The sequence below is a fragment of the Vanellus vanellus genome (genome assembly GCF_965231255.1).
Source record: "Vanellus vanellus genome assembly, contig: HAP1_SCAFFOLD_57, whole genome shotgun sequence".
NCBI lineage: Eukaryota > Metazoa > Chordata > Aves > Charadriiformes > Charadriidae > Vanellus > Vanellus vanellus.
In genome coordinates this window covers 1,289,195-1,310,445 of record NW_028127572.1, presented here as the reverse complement: position 1 = coordinate 1,310,445, position 21,251 = coordinate 1,289,195, and the positions used below count along the sequence as shown (strand labels likewise).

At 52.2% G+C, this 21,251-nt stretch overlaps 1 protein-coding gene across 1 annotated transcript in view; it reads left to right on the top strand.

Moving 5' to 3' along the window:
* The window catches only part of LOC309685196 (electroneutral sodium bicarbonate exchanger 1-like), a gene marked incomplete at both ends in the record, with an annotated part of 144,630 nt that overhangs the window by 9,397 nt on the left and 113,982 nt on the right, over window positions 1–21,251 (top strand). The window contains 3 exons of the mRNA XM_082501006.1: window positions 5,916–5,988; window positions 6,403–6,547; window positions 7,155–7,203. Of these exons, the coding sequence (XP_082357132.1) occupies window positions 5,916–5,988; window positions 6,403–6,547; window positions 7,155–7,203 (267 nt within the window). The remainder of the gene's footprint in view (window positions 1–5,915; window positions 5,989–6,402; window positions 6,548–7,154; window positions 7,204–21,251) is intronic.

The following is a 21,251-nucleotide window of genomic DNA, read 5'->3' as shown; positions in this document are numbered from 1 at the left end:
CACCTCCCTCGAGCTGCCGGCAAAACTCTTCCTACTGCCGTTCAGGGTGGTGTTGGCCGCCTTCAGCACGAGGGTGCAGTGCTGGCTCATGCCAGCTACCTTCAGGCTTCGTTCTGGATTACTTCTCCGAGGCAGGCCCAGCATTCGTTATAGTCGAGCAGGCTTCTTTCTTTCACCGAGCGTAGCTTTTTCTAAAAGAAAATGTGTGTCTCTACTTAATATTACTTAATATTCACATATTACTATTCACAGGTATTGGGCAGAGAGTCCCAGATCCAGCGCTGTGATGGGAAGTGTTTGTGCTCACCTTTCCCCTTCCATGGTGGGATGTACAGACCATGTTGAATCATCTCCTTTGTTGCCTTAGGACCTACCCGCTTCCCAAATGCATGTCATGCAGAGATTTTAAAGGTAGAAGTCTGAACGCAGTTCTTTTCCTGCTCCTGCAAATGTTTCCCTCCCCCCCAACAGTTTCTTGTCACAGTAAAACTGCTGGAAATGAGCGAAGAGAGAAACCAGGTTCCAGAATGCTTTCTAATCTTTTTTAGCCAAGACAAGAGTTGTGGATTCAGAAGGCCAGAAAGGGCTCTTTCACGATCCAGTCTGGCAGTTCTCTTAGTCCCGTGTCTTGGCCCAGAAGTCACACCATTCTGGACAATTCTTGATTTCAAAATCAGATTGGTGAGGCATCAACTTCAAGCCTTCTGTCATTTTTCCCCAATTACTCCGTTAGACTGAAGAGCTCGTTCAGTCTGAGCGTTCCCCCCTGGGGAGGAGTTTGTCTGCGGTAATTGGGCCACCTCTTGATCTGTTTTTCTTTTTGGCCAAGTTCTTTTGCTCATCCTTCCTCATGGGGGATCTGGCTTTGGGTTTTCTTGGGGTGCCATTGAGTGTTGAGCTATCGGAATCTCCAGGTGTCGCTCTCCAGTGATACTGATCAGCCCAGTTTTGTGTGTGAATCCGGGGTTGGTTTTCCTCACATCCATCGCTTTGTACCTCTCTGTACAGCGTTTCCTCTGCCGTTTTATCGCTCCATGACCAGGTCTTGTAAGATCTCTCCGTGGTTCTTTGCTACCTGCCCTTCTCTTTGTGTCAGTAACCTTGTAGGGTTTGCAGACTTTCTCAACTGGCTGCTCATCCCCCTCTCCATGTCATGTAATGCTTTGTTGCATTAAGGGGCAAAGTAGTTTCGGCAGAAAATAACCCCCCTTGCGTTCTAACCCTCCTCACTGAGGTGGGAAGCGAGGTGTGGTGAGGTTTAAATTCTGAGGGATGCCCAATTCACCACTATCAGTCCAGGCGCGTTGAATGTGTATTAAACGGTTACAGTTCTGGATACACTAATAGCAGACTGCACCTTCAGCCCAGTTGCGCTCATGAACTAACACAGCCGCTCTTTTTGGTTGTGTTCAGTGAGAAACCCAAACAACGAGCTGCCTACACAGTGCAGTTTATTGCAGCAACAGCTACACAAGTTCTTTTGGATTGCTGGCGATAGCGACTGTCTGCAAAGCACGTGCGAATATTAAAGATGTTACTAATATAGCTCGGTTACAAATGCGCTAAGTTATCAAACAACTCTCTAGAGATTTCTAAGTTTCCCGGGGAAGCACTTGGTGTAGCCAAGTGTTCGAATTTTACCCACAAGCGTCCTTATGGGGGGAAGAGAGGCTCAGCCCGTTGACTGATCCCAGAAGTCAAAGCAGTCAGTGATGGAGTTCCCCTCGACTTGTTCACAACGGTGTCTTCCCTCATATCCCCCCTTTCTTGGGCCATATTTATACTATTTTTTATCTTCAAGGTGGAGTTAGAGTGACTCTAGTCATAACTACTTGAGTTATGATTGGTGTAAAATTTTCTCGCCTCTCACTTAAAGGTATCGTTTACGAAAAATTCAGGGCGCAGACTCAAGGAGGAGTGGTCGCACCTTGGAGGCAGGTAGCTTTGGGGCTGGAGGGGTGTTTTTGTATTATAATGCCATTATAATGTGCAAAGTTCACACAAAGGAGAGCATTTTGTCAACAAATGACAGATCGTTGGCTCAGGGTAACAAGTAGGCAGCTTATCAATTCTGTAAGACCTTTGAGGGTTGCATTTGGCCCTCCAGTTCCCATTTTATCACAGAGTTTGGCTGCGCTGTCTCCACTCCGCTCCATCCTCCGCACTGTTTTCCTTCTTAGAGCTGGCGCACATCAGTTCCGTGGTGCCATCTCGTTCCCGTGTTTGCTGGATTATCACAGGGTTTGGCCTTGGAGTCTCCACCCCACTCCACTCTGTGTGTTGCTCTGCAAGCAGTATTGTACAGGGAATCGCAGATGGAGCGGATTCTTCGCATACCGGCTGCGGCTGTGTTCTACCCTCGAACCCTCTTGATTTTATACCTTTCCTTAATGTGTGACCAATGCTCTATTATTGATCACTTTAGTAATCATTCCACAAGCTTTTCTTCTCTTTAACTGCTTGCTGGTTTTACTAGAAAAGCAGAAAGCCTGATAATGGAACGAGGGCCGGTTTTCCTTCTTCAAATGAGACTTTGAAGCGTGAGTGCAAATATCAATTAAGGGTCTCTATCTTGTTGGCTAGAGGTACTGAAATCCTGATTTCTGATGAAATACTGGAAGTAGCCTTTTACAAGATTGCTTCCTTTTTTTGGCTTTTTGTTAAACTCAGTTCTTACTTATTTGACTTCTTTTTAGAACTGGAGCTGAGTGTGTTCACCACAGGAGTAAAGCAAAGCGTGGATTTGAAACGGTAAGCTACAGAACGTCCAGAAAGAGACAACACTATCTCTTTAGTCCTAGATTCTTAAAGTGGCAAGCAGAAAAATGCCTTCAGGTAATGTTTTTCCCCTTTTCACCTGCATGGAGACATTTGTCATTCCTGCTCCTCAGATTTAGCCAAGGGATGAGTTCTACCGGGAGACGACACGAGCTTTTCTGAGTGTCAAGCTACAAACTCTAGGGGTGAGCTTCGCCTGCCAGAGATGAGCCTGAAGGGTGCCCTGCCTTGTCTTCCAGACTCCGGTCCTCTTTTTCCTCAGATGCCCCTTCGTGCAGAGCTCCGTGGAGGGCCAACAGTGGGGGCTGACACCTTGACACTGGCTTCAGCGTGAGGACTCGCCCCTCCCCAGCAGTGTCCTTTCTCTGTGCAGATGGCCTTGCAGGCGTCTCCCTCGTCTTGAAACAGTGCCGTGCCTTTTCTCAGTAGGGTGTCGGAAGGCGGGTTTACGACAGGGTTGTACCCACGGGATTGGCAGTTGCTTCCTGAACCCGCTGTTCTCCAGAGACCTTGTCAGGAGGGGAAGATTCTTTCTCCTGTAGCTCGCAGGCGAAAAGGCTGCTCTGACAGAGCTGCTGTTGGGCACAGCCTTTAGGGAACAGGGTCTGCGCCAGCACCCCTGTTCTCCTGCTCCTGCCTGTTGCCCGTCCTCCCAAACGACCCGCTGCACTTCATCCATTTTCTCGGTACCAATACCCATTCGAAATTTAGTTCCAATCCCTGCCATGCTCTCACCTTCCTGGCCTTTTTCCCCTCCACCTCTTTGGAGAGAGAATTTTATGAGGAGGCTGGTTCATTTCTCTTGGGTTTGTCCACAAAGGGAGTTGCCTGGTGGTATGAAAGGAACAGCTGCTTCTCCCACTGTTGCCTGGGAGGTGACCAGTTGCATCAAATCCCAGGATTTCTGCATGTTTCTGCATGACGACATGCTGCCCCTGCTTCAGGAACCTTCTGGACCTCTTCACAACTGGCGGAGCCTTTACGCAGATGTCGTCTGTGGGCTTGCTTGAGCTCTCAGATGGCCGGGGCATACTGCCTGCTGGCTCCTGGAGCCCTGGTTTCAAAGGGCCAACCCCAGCATCATTGCTCTGCAGGGATTCCCTGCCTGGACAGCCGCCTGCAGTGCTGGGCTACCAGTTGTGTGGTTACCTTCAGCCTGCACAGGTGAACTCCTGTATTGAAACAGCCCTCCCCTTGTTGTAAGCCCCAAACTTTCTTTCAGAAGAGGGGTTTTGACAGGTTTGTTGGATTTTCAAGACAGAAAGGAGACTGCCTGGTGACTCCTCAGGAGCGTTCGGTACAGAAGAATGTCTCTAAAACAAGCCGGCTTACTTGTCTCCAAAACCTGTATCGCTGTTTTTCCCTCAGCTTCCCTTTGCAGGATTAGTGACGGGTCTCTACACGTGCCCCTGCTGGCTTCTTTCCTCGGGAGCTCCAAACACACTCTTGGTGGGATAAGAGTCATCCGCTGAGAGATGCTTTTTTGTTCCCCACTTTGCTATAGCCACTGTGCCCAGAATGCCTCTGCTCCTTGTACTGTGGCTGAGTTTCCCAAATATTAGAGTCCTTGAAAGCTGGAGCTGCAGGTTGGCATGTTGGACCCTGAGAAAGAATGTGGCAGGCGGCAGACTTCACCGTAGCCTCGTATGGTGTTAACTAATGTGGGAGGCCACGTCCTGAGCTCTTTCCAGGTAAACTGGAACTATACGGAATGACTCGTCAACTGGGCAAATACCAACTGAGGGGAGAAGAACCTTCTCCAGAACAGATGCGTGTGCCACCATGCCTCGCACCTGAAATTTGCACTAGTCAGGGCACTGTTACGCTGAGGGGGGTGTCCAGGCACAGAGTGTTGTGGTTATGAATGCCGGGCCAGATACCATGAGCACTGCCCAAAATCATGGGCAGATGACCTCTGCCTTCTCTATGTTTTTCTAGGAGCTCAGAGCCAGGTGCTTCTGTGACGCGCTTTCCACTTGCTTTGCTCTCCATTTGCTTTCTTTTGCTATTTGGGATCAGAAGAAGGATTAGGTTTAGGAAAAAACGTATCGGTAGCTCCTGTAGTTCCTCAGGATTCTTCTGACAGTTCCTCTGGGGCTCTTGTTCAGTTTATCTGCAGTGTCTGAATTTGGATGCAAACCCACACGGTGTTTTAGAATGCATCTCAAAAAGGGAAGGGTCTCGTTAAACGTGAAGGAAATCTGTCTACTTAGCGCACGTAGGAGCGACGGGCACTCAATTGGGAAGGAGGAGCGTGGCAGTGCCGCAGTCACCTGGCTGTTAAATAGATGGCATTTTCAGCTTTCATCCAAATGCCTTCTTGGCCTGTGATTTTGACAGTAGGCTGTCTGGTCAGGATGACTGGTGTCGAGCCTGCGCACCTTTCCACTTACCACGTGTACCAGTAGCAGTCAAAGAAAGAGAACAGAGAACTGAGAGACGTTCAGACTGTCACTGCAGATAATTTTCTGACTTAGTTACTGCTCTGAGACTAAACTGCAAAGCTCTTAGGCCATCCACAGTTTGGAATTTTGGGTGAACCTGAGCTTAGTGCAAGAGGAACACCATCGGGGAGTGGAGCTATTCTTCTGTGATCTTCTCGCTAGGACAAAGTTGGTTTACTCTCTCGTCAAGAAGCTTACATGCTGATTTTGCTGTTTGTGGTCCTTTGTCTTGCTGACAGCCTTCCTAATGGGGATTCCCGACTCACCTCCCCCTTCTGGCACTTTGCACTTTTGTGCCTTCCCTGTTACTCTGTTTCCTATGACTGTGTCTTAGCAGGGCTGATGTCTGGGGGCCTGTATGGTCCAGCGGCTCTTATTTCCCACAGCACCTCGGTTGGTGGTTTCTTAAATCTCTCTCCGTGCCATAGCTGCTGTTATTCTTTCACAGTCTGCTATATTAAAGTCTACTCAGCGAACTACAGCTTTATGTTAGGCACGTGAATGTCCCGAGGAGGGAGAGGTAGCAATATATTGGTAAAGAAAGTCCTCGTAGGAGCAGGAAAAGAAATGGAAATCCCAGAACGAGGGAGTCGACCTTGTCTTTTAGTTCTGAAAGCGAGCAAACAAGCAAAAATCTCCTGTACCGTAGACTTTTACATTGTGTAACGGTTCTTGTGTTCCTTTTCCTTTCAGAATTCCTCCAAAGAAAAGGAGTGTGGCTTTAGTCCAGCGTCCCTCAGCGTGGGCTGTAACCAAGGGAGATTTTGTAAGTAAGGAATTCCTGGGTTGTTTCGTTCAGATTGGTCGTATTGCATCCAAAGCCACAAGGATGACATCGGTATTAGTTTTCCTTTAAAAATCATGTTTGGTATTTTCCAGCACGTGAGATTAGGAATGAGAACCATGGGAAAGCGGTAGGTCAGCAATGATTTTGGCTGAGAGTCTCTTCCCGTGCATCCCATCCCACCCGCAGAGCTCGGCTCTGTCGCTCGTTCAGAGCAGGGCTGTGAGATGGGAACCTCCCTCCAAATCCCTCTGCACGGTGATGGCTGGGAAACCCCCCAGGCGTCATGTCAGCCGGAGTCTGGACCCGCCTCTCGGTTTCAGGGGCTGCCGCTGGTGTTCTGGGAGGGTGGAGAGAGCGAGCTTCTGTTTTTGTTCTTGCTGCTGTTTCTTACAGGGGCACCTGTGGAATCTGACCTTGAACAAAGAACAGCAGCCGGTCAGGCTGAGGGTGCCATGCAGCTGCCGCAGCGAATGGACCACACGATAAAGGAAGGAAGCGTGGAGTCGGGAGGAAGAGGTCTCTCCGAGTTCTGGAGAAGGTACCAACACTGCAGCTCGGAGCAGATGCAGGCCTGGCTATCGCTAGTAACAAGCGATAGGACAAGAGGAAATGGCCTCAAGGTTCCCCAGGGGAGGTTTAGAGTGGATATTAGGAAAAAGTTCTTCACCAAAAGGGTTGTGAAGCATTGGAACAGGCTGCCCATGGAAGTGGTGGAATCTCTGTCCCCAGAGAGATTTAAAAGCCAGGTAGACGTGCTGTGGGATGTGGTTTAGTGGTGGTTCTGGCAGTGTTAGGTTGATGGTTGGACTGGATGATCTTTAAGGTCCCTTCCAAGCTAGAGGATTCTCTGATTCGATGTCCAAGCCTGTGTTGGAGAGCGTACCCGACTGTAGCAGTTGAGGTGGTTCTACATGGTCTTGAAGAACGGACACCTCTGTTCTGTGGTTAAACCAAAGTGTGCCGGGGCAAAGGACCGTTCAGGGCTGTCCTTTTGTCTTGTGTAAGGTGCAACATTGCCAAGAAATGGTCCTCTTGTGAGCTGTCTTTGGGAAAAGCCCTCCTGGTGGGAGGTGGGGCTTTATCCGCTGAGGAGTGCCATCTCCAGCCCGATTTCTAAAGGGCTTAAATACTCCCCCTTCTGACAGGGCTTTCCCTGGACAGACCTTCTTTGGCTGCGTAGCAACTGTGGCCTTGGTAACCTTGACTCCCAAAGACACCATTGCAAACTGAAATTAACATCACCGTGCACCAGTTATTCTTTATGTTGTCTCTATTTTTTCAGTCTTTCCCTGTCTGTTTTGTGCTGGGGTTGTGTCTTTCTGGTGGCCAGAAATGGCCTTGTCATTACAATTCTCAGAGAAGGACTGGCAGTGTAACGTGCTCTTGTTGTTGTTTCCCCAGCATCATCTTTTTGCCACTCCAGCATCTTTTTGGTGGAAAGAACTGACCTGGAAGCACTGATTGTTGTGGAAAGGTAAACTTGTAGTGTGACTGTTTGGTGGTATTGTCTCTTGTGTAACTCTGCTTTTCACATGGCTTGTCTCAGCTAGTGAATGCTTTAAGTGAAATGCTACTTTGCTTATGTTTCCAAATTGATGTACTGAAGGTGTTGGGTTGGAATGTGTTTTTCTGTACAACCTAGAGTTTTGGGGAAAAAGAGCAACAAGCTTTAAGATTTTGATCCTTGCGTGTCACCAAGTGGCAATGTGCCTTTGAAAAACTGTTCTGTGGGATTCTAATAAAAGAAGCAACTTGGAACTTGGTGTTATTTTAATCAGTCTTTAATCAGTCTTGCCCCGGCAGAAAACACTCATTCCCTCCAAGAAGCAGCAGAGGTTTCTAGTATGAGCCGGGCCTCTGCTTCCCAGCATGAAAAGGTCAAGATTGGTGAAGATACGGCAGCCTTGTGGAAGGAAAGGGAAAGGTACTGGAAGCAGAGGAGCCGCAGCAAGGCAGCGGGGCTGCGTCTGGGGGCCTCTTCCCGCTCTTGCCCTCGGCATCCCGTCGGGGCGGGAAGAGGCGGACGCCTCCAGCGGCGCCTGTGCTGTCGGCACCGGTGACTCGGGGCCCGATGCTCCTGGCTGCCGCCGTCAGTGCCACCGGCCCCGAGCTCGCTGGCGGGAGCAGTCGGGGCGGGAAAAGGCTTCTGCGTTGCTCCTCTTGCGCAGACGTGGCTGTGCTACTTACCCGCCCCGACGGGGGCTCCCCCGGCCGGGGGCTGCCCCTCCTGCCGCTGCCTGTGCCGCTGCGCTGCGCTGCGGGGGCTGCTCTGGGCGGCCCCTCGGGCTCCTTTCGCTCCGCATCGGGCAACCTGCGGCGCTCGGTGACTCCCGGGCGCAGCCCCACAGGGCTCTGCCCGCCCCGCGGTGGCCCCACCGCCCTCCCAGCGGGGGAGAGGGCGGGTACGGACGGGACGGTGTGTGCGGCACAGAGCCCGTGCGGCGGGGCCCGGGGCAGGCAGGAGGGGGGGATGGCCGCCGGGACAGAGCCGGCCCCAGCCCAGCCCCGGGGCTGCCCCGACGCCCGGACAGCGGGGACCCGAGGGACACCGAGCGGCTGCCCCGGGCCGGCCGGGACCTCGGGGCAGCGCAGGAGGGGAGCGCCCCGCGGCCGCCTCCCGGGGCGGCTCGGCCCCTCCGCCCGCCGCTCCTCTGCCCGCCCTGCGCCAGCCCGGCCCCGCCGCCGCGCTCGGGGACGGCCCTGACCGGCCGAGAGGGGCCGCGAGATGACGAGCCGATCCGAGCGGGGCCGAGTGTTGCCGAGCGGAGCCGAGCGGCAGCCGGTACCTCTCGCCACAGCCGCTGGCGAGACCTGGGCGTTGCCCGGGCAACGGCGGGAGGCTCAAACGCGCCGCAGCGGAGGGAGCGGCCGGTGGCCGAGGGAGCCGCTCCGGGGCCGGCCCGCTCCGCGGCGGAGAGCAGCGCAGCGTGAGGGGGGAGCAGGGGGACGGTGCGCTCGGCCTGGCGGCAGAGCCGGGGGGGAAGGAGAAAGGCTGAGGAGCAGCCGGGAGCGTGAGCGAGAGAGAGAGGGGCCGCTGGAGCCACGCTCTGCCCTCCCGGAGACGGGGACGGGAACAGAGGACCCGATCTGCCGGTGACATGCGGAAACGAAACTCCAGAGACTCCACAACCGGGAAGGTTGTAAAGTGGGTATGTTTATTCAGCGCTGGGCAGCACGGGGGGGTCGCCCCACCACAATCGTGCGCGCCCAATGCAGCGGCCTTCTCAAATATATATAGTTCTTAATTACATAATCATAAGATTTCCCAATACGCCTATACATATGCATAACCTGTCCCCACTTCGTATTAAAATTAGCTCTAAGAAGTCATTTCCATAAACTCCTCCCAACTGCGCTTGCGCAGTGCCTCCTGGTGGTGGTCGCTGAGGGTCGTGACCACGAAGGCTGATGATTCCTCTTCATCACCGCAAGTAACTCTTTGTCCTTGCGCAGACTCAGTTCTTCTTTGGTCTTTGTCCAGACCGCAGGGTTGGTTTCAGCCGCTTTTCAAGGCACACTCTTATTCGTTATCAGGAGCTGTCCTTGGCAATCTCAAGACTTCTTGCTTTTTATCAGGCCTGTCCTTTAGGTTATGAATCACTGCTAGTCAATCAGTGCACAATGTGTTATTGTCTCTATCACATACCCCTGACTCACCGGGCAGACCCTCCTCTTGGGGAAGTCTGCTGCCCCCCTGGGCCCGGGTTAAGGACATCACTAGGAAACTTCCCGGCCTGGTACGGCCCTCGGACTATTGCCCAGCGCTGCTCTTCCCTGTGGGTGGCCACGAAGCCACAATGCGTAGTCCGAGGGCGATCCGGAGAGACTTCAGGGCCTTGGGATGGGTGGTAAGGGAATCTGGAGCGCCGGCTATTTTTCCTCTCTCCTTCCAGTTATGCGCAGCGACACTGGAAGGAACAGACGGACCTTGTCTCTTAATACATGGCTCCGTGGCTGCTGTCACCACCACAATTTTCGTTTTTTTGCACAAATAGGGTGGCCTCCATGGTGCCAGGCCTGCTGGGGTCAGATGGGATTGAACTTTCTGAAAGGGGGAAGAGGGTCTTTGCTCAGGAGCCAGTGGGGCTCATTGGCAGAGCTTTAAACTAGACTTGAAGGGGTCAGGGATAGGATCAGGCTTGCCCATGACAAGCTGCGGGAACATGCTAAGGTCAGGGGGACGGGGCGCCAGCGAGGACCCTCAGCCTGTTGGTCTGAGACGTGCTGGGTGCAGCAGACTCGCAGTCTTATGGAGATGAGCCAGGGGCTTCTGACGGAACAGAAGCCAACAGGGAAACATCAGTGAAACCACAGTGTCATAGAATCATTTGGGTTGGAAGGGACCTTTAGAGGTTGTTGAGTCCAACCCCCTGCAATAAGCAGGGATGGGGCATCTGGGAAGATTATGTTTTTTGATGATGAGGGTGGGGAGACACTGGCCCAGGTTGCCCAAAGAGGTGGGAGATGGCCCATACCTGGAAACATTCCAGGTCAGGTTGGATGGGGCTCTGAGCAACCAGATCCAATTGAAGACGACCCAGACCATTCTATGATTAACTACTGCTTGGAAAAAACATACAAAGGAAAACTGAGTTAGAATCAGGTTAGGCTGATTCACACGGGGACTGGAGACGCAAAGAGTAAGGAAGACCCTCCCATTGAGTCACGAGGTTCAGAGTGGATCCCCTTGCCTTCTAAACTCCTTATGGAGCCCCGGTCTCACACTTGGAGAACAGCTTATGTCTAACGGAATTACCTATACAATGTTTGCAATAATATTGAGTAGCTGCATGGATTAGTAATGTCTCATTAGTACTAATTCAGCACGCTCTCAGTCACTTACTGAGGATCTGCCGCAGCTAAGGCATCTCTCCGCCTTGGGTGAGGAAGGCTCTCAGTCTCAGGTAAGGAATCTCTAACCTTGAGAGTCGCCCCTGCCCACGGGGAGAGTCGCCTGGCGTGCAGTCCAGCTGCCATTCAGGGAGAGGTCAAATTGGGCTCCTCCTGACGGTGATATTTATCGAGGGGAGTAGTTGGCTGCTAGGCGATAGCACAGACGAGAGAGATGTCTTTTGTTTAGCTCGGGTATCTCGTTCTGTACTTTGGTTATCTTGCATTTTTAGGGTTTGAAACCGCCTTTAGTTCTTAAAGCAAGCAAACAAATAAACTTCTCCTGTACAATAGAATTTTACATTGTGTAACAGTTCTTTGGTTCCTTTTCCTTTCAGAATTCCTCCAAAGAAAAGGAGTGTGACTTTAGTCCAGCATCCCTTAGCGTGGGCTGTATCCAAGTGAGATTCTGTAAGTAAAGAATTCCTGGATTGTTTCATTCAATTCGGTCATATTAGACTGCTTGCCCTCACTATCCCTCGGCAGCACTTTCACAGCCCGACCAACACTGGGGCTCTGCGCTTTCCTTGCACCGTAACGATCCCAACACTCTCTCCCACACTCGCCAGAGCCCCGCTCCAAAATGGAAAACATCCAGCGACTGCTCCTACACAAAAGGAGCAAGGATGGAAAGCTGTTCGTGCCTTCACCATCCCGCAGCAGCGCTTTGACAGGCAGCTAATGGCAGCGTGGGCTGAGGCTGAGGTCCCCAGCAGCACGGGTGGCCCAGAGGAGAGAGGTGTCTGTTGCGGATGGAGCGATGCACTTCACTCGTAGAGAGAAGCAGCGACACGTTTATTGATACAAAACAGGGATTTAACAAAGTTTGAGAGTAAATGCGACAGTGCTTTAGCAGGATTCGATGGCAAGGTACACTTGGTTATTTCCTGCATGGAGGACAGGGTCAGGCAGAACTGCCAGGGAGACCCTCCTGTTGGGCTGAGGTTCGGAAAGGAGCCCCTTGCTTTCTAACCTCCTTCTCAGAGAGGAGTCTGGGTGCGGCTGGATCCAATCCTGGTCCCAGACTGGGTCAACGGTTTATGTCTAAGGGATTATATATGTGCAATCAATCCTTTCTATCACTTAGCTAAGATTTCACAGTTTCGCGTGCTATTAGTCACTGACCGAGGATCTGTTGCGGCAAAGAATCTGTGAAGCTCGAGGAGTAACCTTGAGAGGCGTCCCCGCTCATGGGGAGATCCTGGCGTGCAGGGGAGCTCAAAGGGCTCTTGGGCTGTTCACTATTGATGTGGGTGAGATGATTGACCTATAGTCATATCTGCATATTGGCCACAGTACCAGCACTGCTCAAGTTAGCCCTTGGCTACTGTGGTGTTATGTGTTTCCCCGAAACCACATCGAGCCGGGGGCAGCCATCACATGTACACGTGCCCATTGTGACCACCACGGGTGTTAGTGCTTGGGCAGGGTCACGGGAGATAAAGGTCAGGTTGGAAGGCGGGGAGGGGGAGCACACCATCACAGTGTCAAGGGAGTGATGTTGGTGCAATGCCGTTCCCTCCTCGACATACCTTTTCCAGCCACGTGTCCCTGGAGCTGTGGGATTCTCATACAGAACGCACACCCTAACCTAACGCTAATGGGAGGGTTGGATGGATCCAGGAACAGAGACCTATTGGCAAAACAGAAGGAAGCTTCCTTGGAGGAGTCTTGGTAGCTACCTGTGATATCAGGTCCCTCAACTAGAGATCAAAAGTCTCTGGGAGATGCCTGGGAGGAGCCATGGGTTTATTGCGGGGTAAAAAGCTTTGCCTAAAAGAGAAAAAACATGATAGGTTACTTCCCAGTGAGAAAAAACCATCACAGTTATCTCCCTTTGGAGAGTCTGGAGGTCCTACCAGGGATCTCAGGTCCCTAAAATACATGACAAAAGACAACAACAGAAGCCTGGAAGGAGTCTCGGGTGAAAGCCAGAGGATGGAACATTGACCAAGGAGAAAAATCATCTCAGGTATCTTCCCTGGAGGAGTCTGGGGATGCTACCCGGGATCAGAGGACCGCAAACCACCAGAATAAAGACTCAGGGACATACCAGCAAGGAGTCTCGGATGCTTCCCAGAGGATGGAGCATTGTCCAAGGAGAAAAATCATCTTGGGTATCTTCCCTGGAGGAGTCTGGGGTTGCTACCCGGGATCACAGGGCCCTAAACCCCATGAAGAAAGCACTCAGGAAGAGAGCTGGGAGGAGTCTCGGGTGCATCCCGCAGGATGGACAATAGTCCAAGGAGAAAAATAAACTTGGGAATCATCCACGGAGGAGTCTGGGATTGCTACCTGGGATGACAGGGCCCAAAAACACTGGAATGAAGACTGAGGAACATACCTGCAAGGAGTCTCGATGCTTCCCGGAGGAAGGAGCTTTGTCCTAGGAGAAAAATCATCTCGGGTATCTTCCCTGGAGGAGTCTGGGGTTGCTACCCGGGATTACAGGGACCCAAACCACAGGAAAAATGTCTGCGGGAGACGCCTGGGAGGAATCTCAGATGCTTCCCAGAAGATGGAGCATTGTCCAAAGAGAAAAATCATCTCGGGTATCTTCCCTGGCGGAGTCTGGGGTTGCTACCTGGGATGACAGAACACTAAACCGCGAGAAAAAAGTCTCAGGGACATAGCTGCGACAAGTCTCGGATGCATCCCAGAGGATGGAGCTTTGTCCAAGGAGAAAAATCATCTCGGGTATCTTCCCTGGAGGAGTCTGGGGTTGCTACCCGGGATCACAGGGCCCCAAAAGACCGGAATAAACACTCAGGGACAAAGCTGCAAGGAGTCTCAGATGCTTACCAGAGGATGGAGCATTGTCCAAGGAGAAAAATCATCTCGGGTATCTTCCCTGGAGGAGTCTGGGGTTGCTACCCGGGATTACAGGGACCCAAACCACAGGAAAAACGGCTGCGGGAAGCGCCTGGGAGGAATCTCAGATGCATTCCAGAAGATGGAGCATTGTCCAAGGAGAAAAATCATCTCGGGTATCTTCCCTGGAGGACTCTGCGGTTGCTACCCAGGATGACAGGGCCCTAAACCACCAGAATAAAGACTCAGGGACGTACCTGCAGGGAATCTCGGATGCCTCCCAGAGGATGGAGCATTGTCCAAAGAGAAAAATCATCTCGGGTATCTTCCCTGGAGGAGTCTGGGGTTGCTACCCGGGATGACAGGGCCCTAAAGCACTGGAGAAAACTCTGTGGGAGACGCCTGGGAGGAGTTCTGGGTAGATCCCGCAGGATGGACCACTGTCAAGAGAGAAAAATCATCTTGGGTGTCTTCCCTGGAGGAGTCTGGGGTTGCTACCCGGGATCACAGGGCCTCAAACCACAGGAAAAATGTCTGCGGGAGACACCTAGGAGGAATCTCAGATGCATCCCAGAAGATGGAGCGTTGTCCAAGCAGAAAAATTATCTCGGGTATCTTCCACGGAGGAGTCTGGGTTTACTACCCGGGATCACAGGGCCCTAAACCCCAGGAAGAAAACACTCAGAAACAGAGCTGGGAGGAGTCTCGGGTGCATCCCGCAGGATGGACAATAGTCCAAGGAGAAAAATCAACTTGGGTATCTTCCCTGGAGGAGTCTGGGGTTGCTACCCGGGATGACAGGGCCCAAAAGCACCGGAATAAACACTCAGGGACATACCTGCAAGGAGTCTCGGATGCTTCCCAGAGGATGGAGCATTGTTCAAGCAGAAAAATTATCTCGGGTATCTTCCCTAGAGGAGTCTGGGGTTGCTACCCGGGATTACAGGGACCAAAACCACAGGAAAAATGTCAGCGGGAGACACTTGGGAGGAATTTCAGATGCATCCCAGAAGATGGAGCATTGTCCAAGCAGAAAAATTATCTCGGGTATCTTCCCTAGAGGAGTCTGGGGTTGCTAGCCGGGATCACAGGGCCCTAAAGCACTGGAGAAAACTCTGCGGGAGATGCCTGGGAGGAGTTCTGGGTAGATCCCGCAGGATGGACCACTGTCAAGAGAGAAAAATCATCTTGGGTGTCTTCCCTGGAGGAGTCTGGGGTTGCTACCTTGGATGACAGAACCATAAACCGCGAGAAAAAAGACTCAGGGACATAGCTGCGACAAGTCTCGGATGCATCCCAGAGTATAGAGCATTGTCCAAGGAGAAAAATCATCCCGGGTATCTTTCCTGGAGGAGTCTGGGGTTGCTACCCGGGATTACAGGGACCAAAACCACAGGAAAAATGTCTGCGGGAGACACTTGGGAGGAATCTCAGATGCATCCCAGAAGATGGAGCATTGTCCAAGGAGAAAAATCATCTCGGGTATCTTCCCTGGAGGAGTCTGGGGTTGCTACCCGGGATTAAAGGGCCTCAAACCACCGGAAAAATGTCTGCGGGAGACGCCTGGGAGGAATCTCAGATGCATCCCAGAAGATGGAGCATTGTCCAAGGAGAAAAATCATCTCGGGTATCTTCCCTGGAGGAGTCTGAGGTTGCTACCCGGGATCACAGGGCCCCAAAACACCGGAATAAAGACTCAGGGACATACCTGCAAGGAGTCTCGGATACTTCCCAGAGGATGGAGCATTGTCCAAGGAGAAAAATCATCTCGGATATCTTCCCTGGAGGAGTCTGGGGTTGCTACCCGGGATTACAGGGACCCAAACCACAGGAAAAATGTCTGTGGGAGACGCCTGGGAGGAATCTCAGATGCATCCCAGAAGATGGAGCATTGTCCAAGGAGAAAAATCATCTCGGGTATCTTCCCTGGAGGAGTCTGGGGTTGCTACCCGGGATCACAGGGCCCCAAAACACCGGAATAAAGACTCAGGGACATACATTCAATGAGTCTCGGATACTTCCCAGAGGATGGAGCATTGTCCAAGGAGAAAAATCATCTCGGATATCTTCCCTGGAGGAGTCTGGGGTTGCTACCTGGGATCACAGGGCGCTAAACCACCGGAAGAAAACACTCAGAAACAGAGCTGGGAGGAGTCTCGGGTGCATCCCGCAGGATGGACAATAGTCCAAGGAGAAAAATCAACTTGGGTATCTTCCACGGAGGAGTCTGGGGTTGCTACCCGGGATGACAGGGCCCAAAAGCACCGGAATAAACACTCAGGGACAAAGCTGCAAGGAGTCTCGGATGCTTCCCAGAGGATGGAGCATTGTCCAGGGAGAAAAATCATCTCGGGTATCTTCCCTGGAGGAGTCTGGGGTTGCTACCCGGGATTACAGGGACCCAAACCACAGGAAAAATGTCTGTGGGAGACGCCTGGGAGGAATCTCAGATGCATCCCAGAAGATGGAGCATTGTCCAAGGAGAAAAATCATCTCGGGTATCTTCCCTGGAGGAGTCTGGGGTTGCTACCCGGGATTACAGGGACCCAAACCACAGGAAAAATGTCTGTGGGAGACGCCTGGGAGGAATCTCAGATGCATCCCAGAAAATGGAGCATTGTCCAAGGAGAAAAATCATCTCGGGTATCTTCCCTGGAGGAGTCTGGGGTTGCTACCCGGGATCACAGGGCGCTAAACCACCGGAATAAAGACTCAGGGACATACCTGCAAGGAGTCTCGGATGCTTCCCAGAGGATGGAGCATTGTCCAAGGAGAAAAATCATCTCGGATATCTTCCCTGGAGGAGTCTGGGGTTGCTACCTGGGATCACAGGGCGCTAAACCACTGGAAGAAAACACTCAGAAACAGAGCTGGGAGGAGTCTCGGGTGCATCCCGCAGGATGGACAATAGTCCAAGGAGAAAAATCAACTTGGGTATCTTCCCTGGAGGAGTCTGGGGTTGCTACCAGGGATGACAGGGCCCAAAAGCACCGGAATAAACACTCAGGGACAAAGCTGCAAGGAGTCTCGGATGCTTCCCAGAGGATGGAGCATTGTCCAGGGAGAAAAATCGTCTCGGGTATCTTCCCTGGAGGAGTCTGGGGTTGCTACCCGGGATCACAGGGCCCCAAAACACCGGAATAAAGACTCAGGGACATACCTTCAATGAGTCTCGGATACTTCCCAGAGGATGGAGCATTGTCCAAGGAGAAAAATCATCTCGGGTATCTTCCCTGGAGGAGTCTGGGGTTGCTACCCGGGATCACAGGGCGCTAAACCACCGGAAGAAAACACTCAGAAACAGAGCTGGGAGGAGTCTCGGGTGCATCCCGCAGGATGGACAATAGTCCAAGGAGAAAAATCAACTTGGGTATCTTCCCTGGAGGAGTCTGGGGTTGCTACCCGGGATGACAGGGCCCAAAAGCACCGGAATAAACACTCAGGGACATACCTGCAAGGAGTCTCGGATGCTTCCCAGAGGATGGAGCATTGTCCAAGCAGAAAAATTATCTCGGGTATCTTCCCTAGAGGAGTCTGGGGTTGCTAGCCGGGATCACAGGGCCCTAAAGCACTGGAGAAAACTCTGCGGGAGATGCCTGGGAGGAGTTCTGGGTAGATCCCGCAGGATGGACCACTGTCAAGAGAGAAAAATCATCTTGGGTGTCTTCCCTGGAGGAGTCTGGGGTTGCTACCTGGGATGACAGAACCATAAACCGCGAGAAAAAAGACTCAGGGACATAGCTGCGACAAGTCTCGGATGCATCCCAGAGTATAGAGCATTGTCCAAGGAGAAAAATCATCCCGGGTATCTTTCCTGGAGGAGTCTGGGCTTGCTACCCGGGATTACAGGGACCAAAACCACAGGAAAAATGTCTGCGGGAGACACGTGGGAGGAATCTCAGATGCATCCCAGAAGATGGAGCATTGTCCAAGGAGAAAAATCATCTCGGGTATCTTCCCTGGAGGAGTCTGGGGTTGCTACCCGGGATCACAGGGCCCCAAAACACCGGAATAAAGACTCAGGGACATACATTCAATGAGTCTCGGATACTTCCCAGAGGATGGAGCATTGTCCAAGGAGAAAAATCATCTCGGATATCTTCCCTGGAGGAGTCTGGGGTTGCTACCTGGGATCACAGGGCGCTAAACCACCGGAAGAAAACACTCAGAAACAGAGCTGGGAGGAGTCTCGGGTGCATCCCGCAGGATGGACAATAGTCCAAGGAGAAAAATCAACTTGGGTATCTTCCACGGAGGAGTCTGGGGTTGCTACCCGGGATGACAGGGCCCAAAAGCACCGGAATAAACACTCAGGGACAAAGCTGCAAGGAGTCTCGGATGCTTCCCAGAGGATGGAGCATTGTCCAGGGAGAAAAATCATCTCGGGTATCTTCCCTGGAGGAGTCTGGGGTTGCTACCCGGGATTACAGGGACCCAAACCACAGGAAAAATGTCTGTGGGAGACGCCTGGGAGGAATCTCAGATGCATCCCAGAAGATGGAGCATTGTCCAAGGAGAAAAATCATCTCGGGTATCTTCCCTGGAGCAGTCTGGGGTTGCTACCCGTGATCACAGGGCGCTAAACCACCGGAATAAAGACTCAGGGACAGACCTGCAAGGAGTCTCGGATGCTTCCCAGAAGATGGAGCATTGTCCAAGCAGAAAAATTATCTCGGGTATCTTCCCTAGAGGAGTCTGGGGTTGCTAGCCGGGATCACAGGGCCCTAAAGCACTGGAGAAAACTCTGCGGGAGATGCCTGGGAGGAGTTCTGGGTAGATCCCGCAGGATGGACCACTGTCAAGAGAGAAAAATCATCTTGGGTGTCTTCCCTGGAGGAGTCTGGGGTTGCTACCTGGGATGACAGAACCATAAACCGCGAGAAAAAAGACTCAGGGACATAGCTGCGACAAGTCTCGGATGCATCCCAGAGTATAGAGCATTGTCCAAGGAGAAAAATCATCTCGGGTATCTTTCCTGGAGGAGTCTGGGCTTGCTACCCGGGATTACAGGGACCAAAACCACAGGAAAAATGTCTGCGGGAGACACGTGGGAGGAATCTCAGATGCATCCCAGAAGATGGAGCATTGTCCAAGGAGAAAAATCATCTCGGGTATCTTCCCTGGAGGAGTCTGGGGTTGCTACCCGGGATCACAGGGCCCCAAAACACCGGAATAAACACTCAGGGACATACCTCCAAGGGGTCTCGGATGCTTCCCAGAGGATGGAGCATTGTCCAAGGAGAAAAATCATCTCGGGTATCTTCCCTGGAGGAGTCTGGGGTTGCTACCCGGGATCACAGGGCGCTAAACCACCGGAAGAAAACACTCAGAAACAGAGCTGGGAGGAGTCTCGGGTGCATCCCGCAGGATGGACAATAGTCCAAGGAGAAAAATCAACTTGGGTATCTTCCACGGAGGAGTCTGGGGTTGCTACCCGGGATGACAGGGCCCAAAAGCACCGGAATAAACACTCAGGGACAAAGCTGCAAGGAGTCTCGGATGCTTCCCAGAGGATGGAGCATTGTCCAGGGAGAAAAATCATCTCGGGTATCTTCCACGGAGGAGTCTGGGGTTGCTACCCGGGATGACAGGGCCCAAAAGCACCGGAATAAACACTCAGGGACATACCTGCAAGGAGTCTCGGATGCTTCCCAGAGGATGGAGCATTGTCCAAGCAGAAAAATTATCTCGGGTATCTTCCCTAGAGGAGTCTGGGGTTGCTAGCCGGGATCACAGGGCCCTAAAGCACTGGAGAAAACTCTGCGGGAGATGCCTGGGAGGAGTTCTGGGTAGATCCCGCAGGATGGACCACTGTCAAGAGAGAAAAATCATCTTGGGTGTCTTCCCTGGAGGAGTCTGGGGTTGCTACCTGGGATGACAGAACCATAAACCGCGAGAAAAAAGACTCAGGGACATAGCTGCGACAAGTCTCGGATGCATCCCAGAGTATAGAGCATTGTCCAAGGAGAAAAATCATCCCGGGTATCTTTCCTGGAGGAGTCTGGGCTTGCTACCCGGGATTACAGGGACCAAAACCACAGGAAAAATGTCTGCGGGAGACACGTGGGAGGAATCTCAGATGCATCCCAGAAGATGGAGCATTGTCCAAGGAGAAAAATCATCTCGGGTATCTTCCCTGGAGGAGTCTGGGGTTGCTACCCGGGATCACAGGGCCCCAAAACACCGGAATAAAGACTCAGGGACATACATTCAATGAGTCTCGGATACTTCCCAGAGGATGGAGCATTGTCCAAGGAGAAAAATCATCTCGGATATCTTCCCTGGAGGAGTCTGGGGTTGCTACCTGGGATCACAGGGCGCTAAACCACCGGAAGAAAACACTCAGAAACAGAGCTGGGAGGAGTCTCGGGTGCATCCCGCAGGATGGACAATAGTCCAAGGAGAAAAATCAACTTGGGTATCTTCCACGGAGGAGTCTGGGGTTGCTACCCGGGATTACAGGGCCCAGAAGCACCGGAATAAAGACTCAGGGACATACCTTCAATGAGTCTCGGATGCTTCCCAGAGGATGGAGCATTGTCCAGGGAGAAAAATCATCTCGGGTATCTTCCCTGGAGGAGTCTGGGGTTGCTACCCGGGATTACAGGGACCCAAACCACAGGAAAAATGTCTGTGGGAGACGCCTGGGAGGAATCTCAGATGCATCCCAGAAGATGGAGCATTGTCCAAGGAGAAAAATCATCTCGGGTATCTTCCCTGGAGGAGTCTGGGTTTGCTACCCGGGATCACAGGGCGCTAAACCACCGGAATAAAGACTCAGGGACAGACCTGCAAGGAGTCTCGGATGCTTCCCAGAAGATGGAGCATTGTCCAAGCAGAAAAATTATCTCGGGTATCTTCCCTAGAGGAGTCTGGGGTTGCTAGCCGGGATCACAGGGCCCTAAAGCACTGGAGAAAACTCTGCGGGAGATGCCTGGGAGGAGTTCTGGGTAGATCCCGCAGGATGGACCACTGTCAAGAGAGAAAAATCATCTTGGGTGTCTTCCCTGGAGGAGTCTGGGGTGGCTACCTGGGATGACAGAACCATAAACCGCGAGAAAAAAGACTCAGGGACATAGCTGCGACAAGTCTCGGATGCATCCCAGAGTATAGAGCATTGTCCAAGGAGAAAACTCATCTCGGGTATCTTTCCTGGAGGAGTCTGGGCTTGCTACCCGGGATTACAGGGACCAAAACCACAGGAAAAATGTCTGCGGGAGACACGTGGGAGGAATCTCAGATGCATCCCAGAAGATGGAGCATTGTCCAAGGAGAAAAATCATCTCGGGTATCTTCCCTGGAGGAGTCTGGGGTTGCTACCCGGGATCACAGGGCCCCAAACAACCGGAATAAAAACTCAGGGACATACCTTCAATGAGTCTCGGATGCTTCCCAGAGGATGGAGCATTGTCCAAGGAGAAAAATCATCTCGGATATCTTCCCTGGAGGAGTCTGGGGTTGCTACCCGGGATCACAGGGCGCTAAACCACCGGAAGAAAACATTCAGAAACAGAGCTGGGAAGAGTCTCGGGTGCATCCCG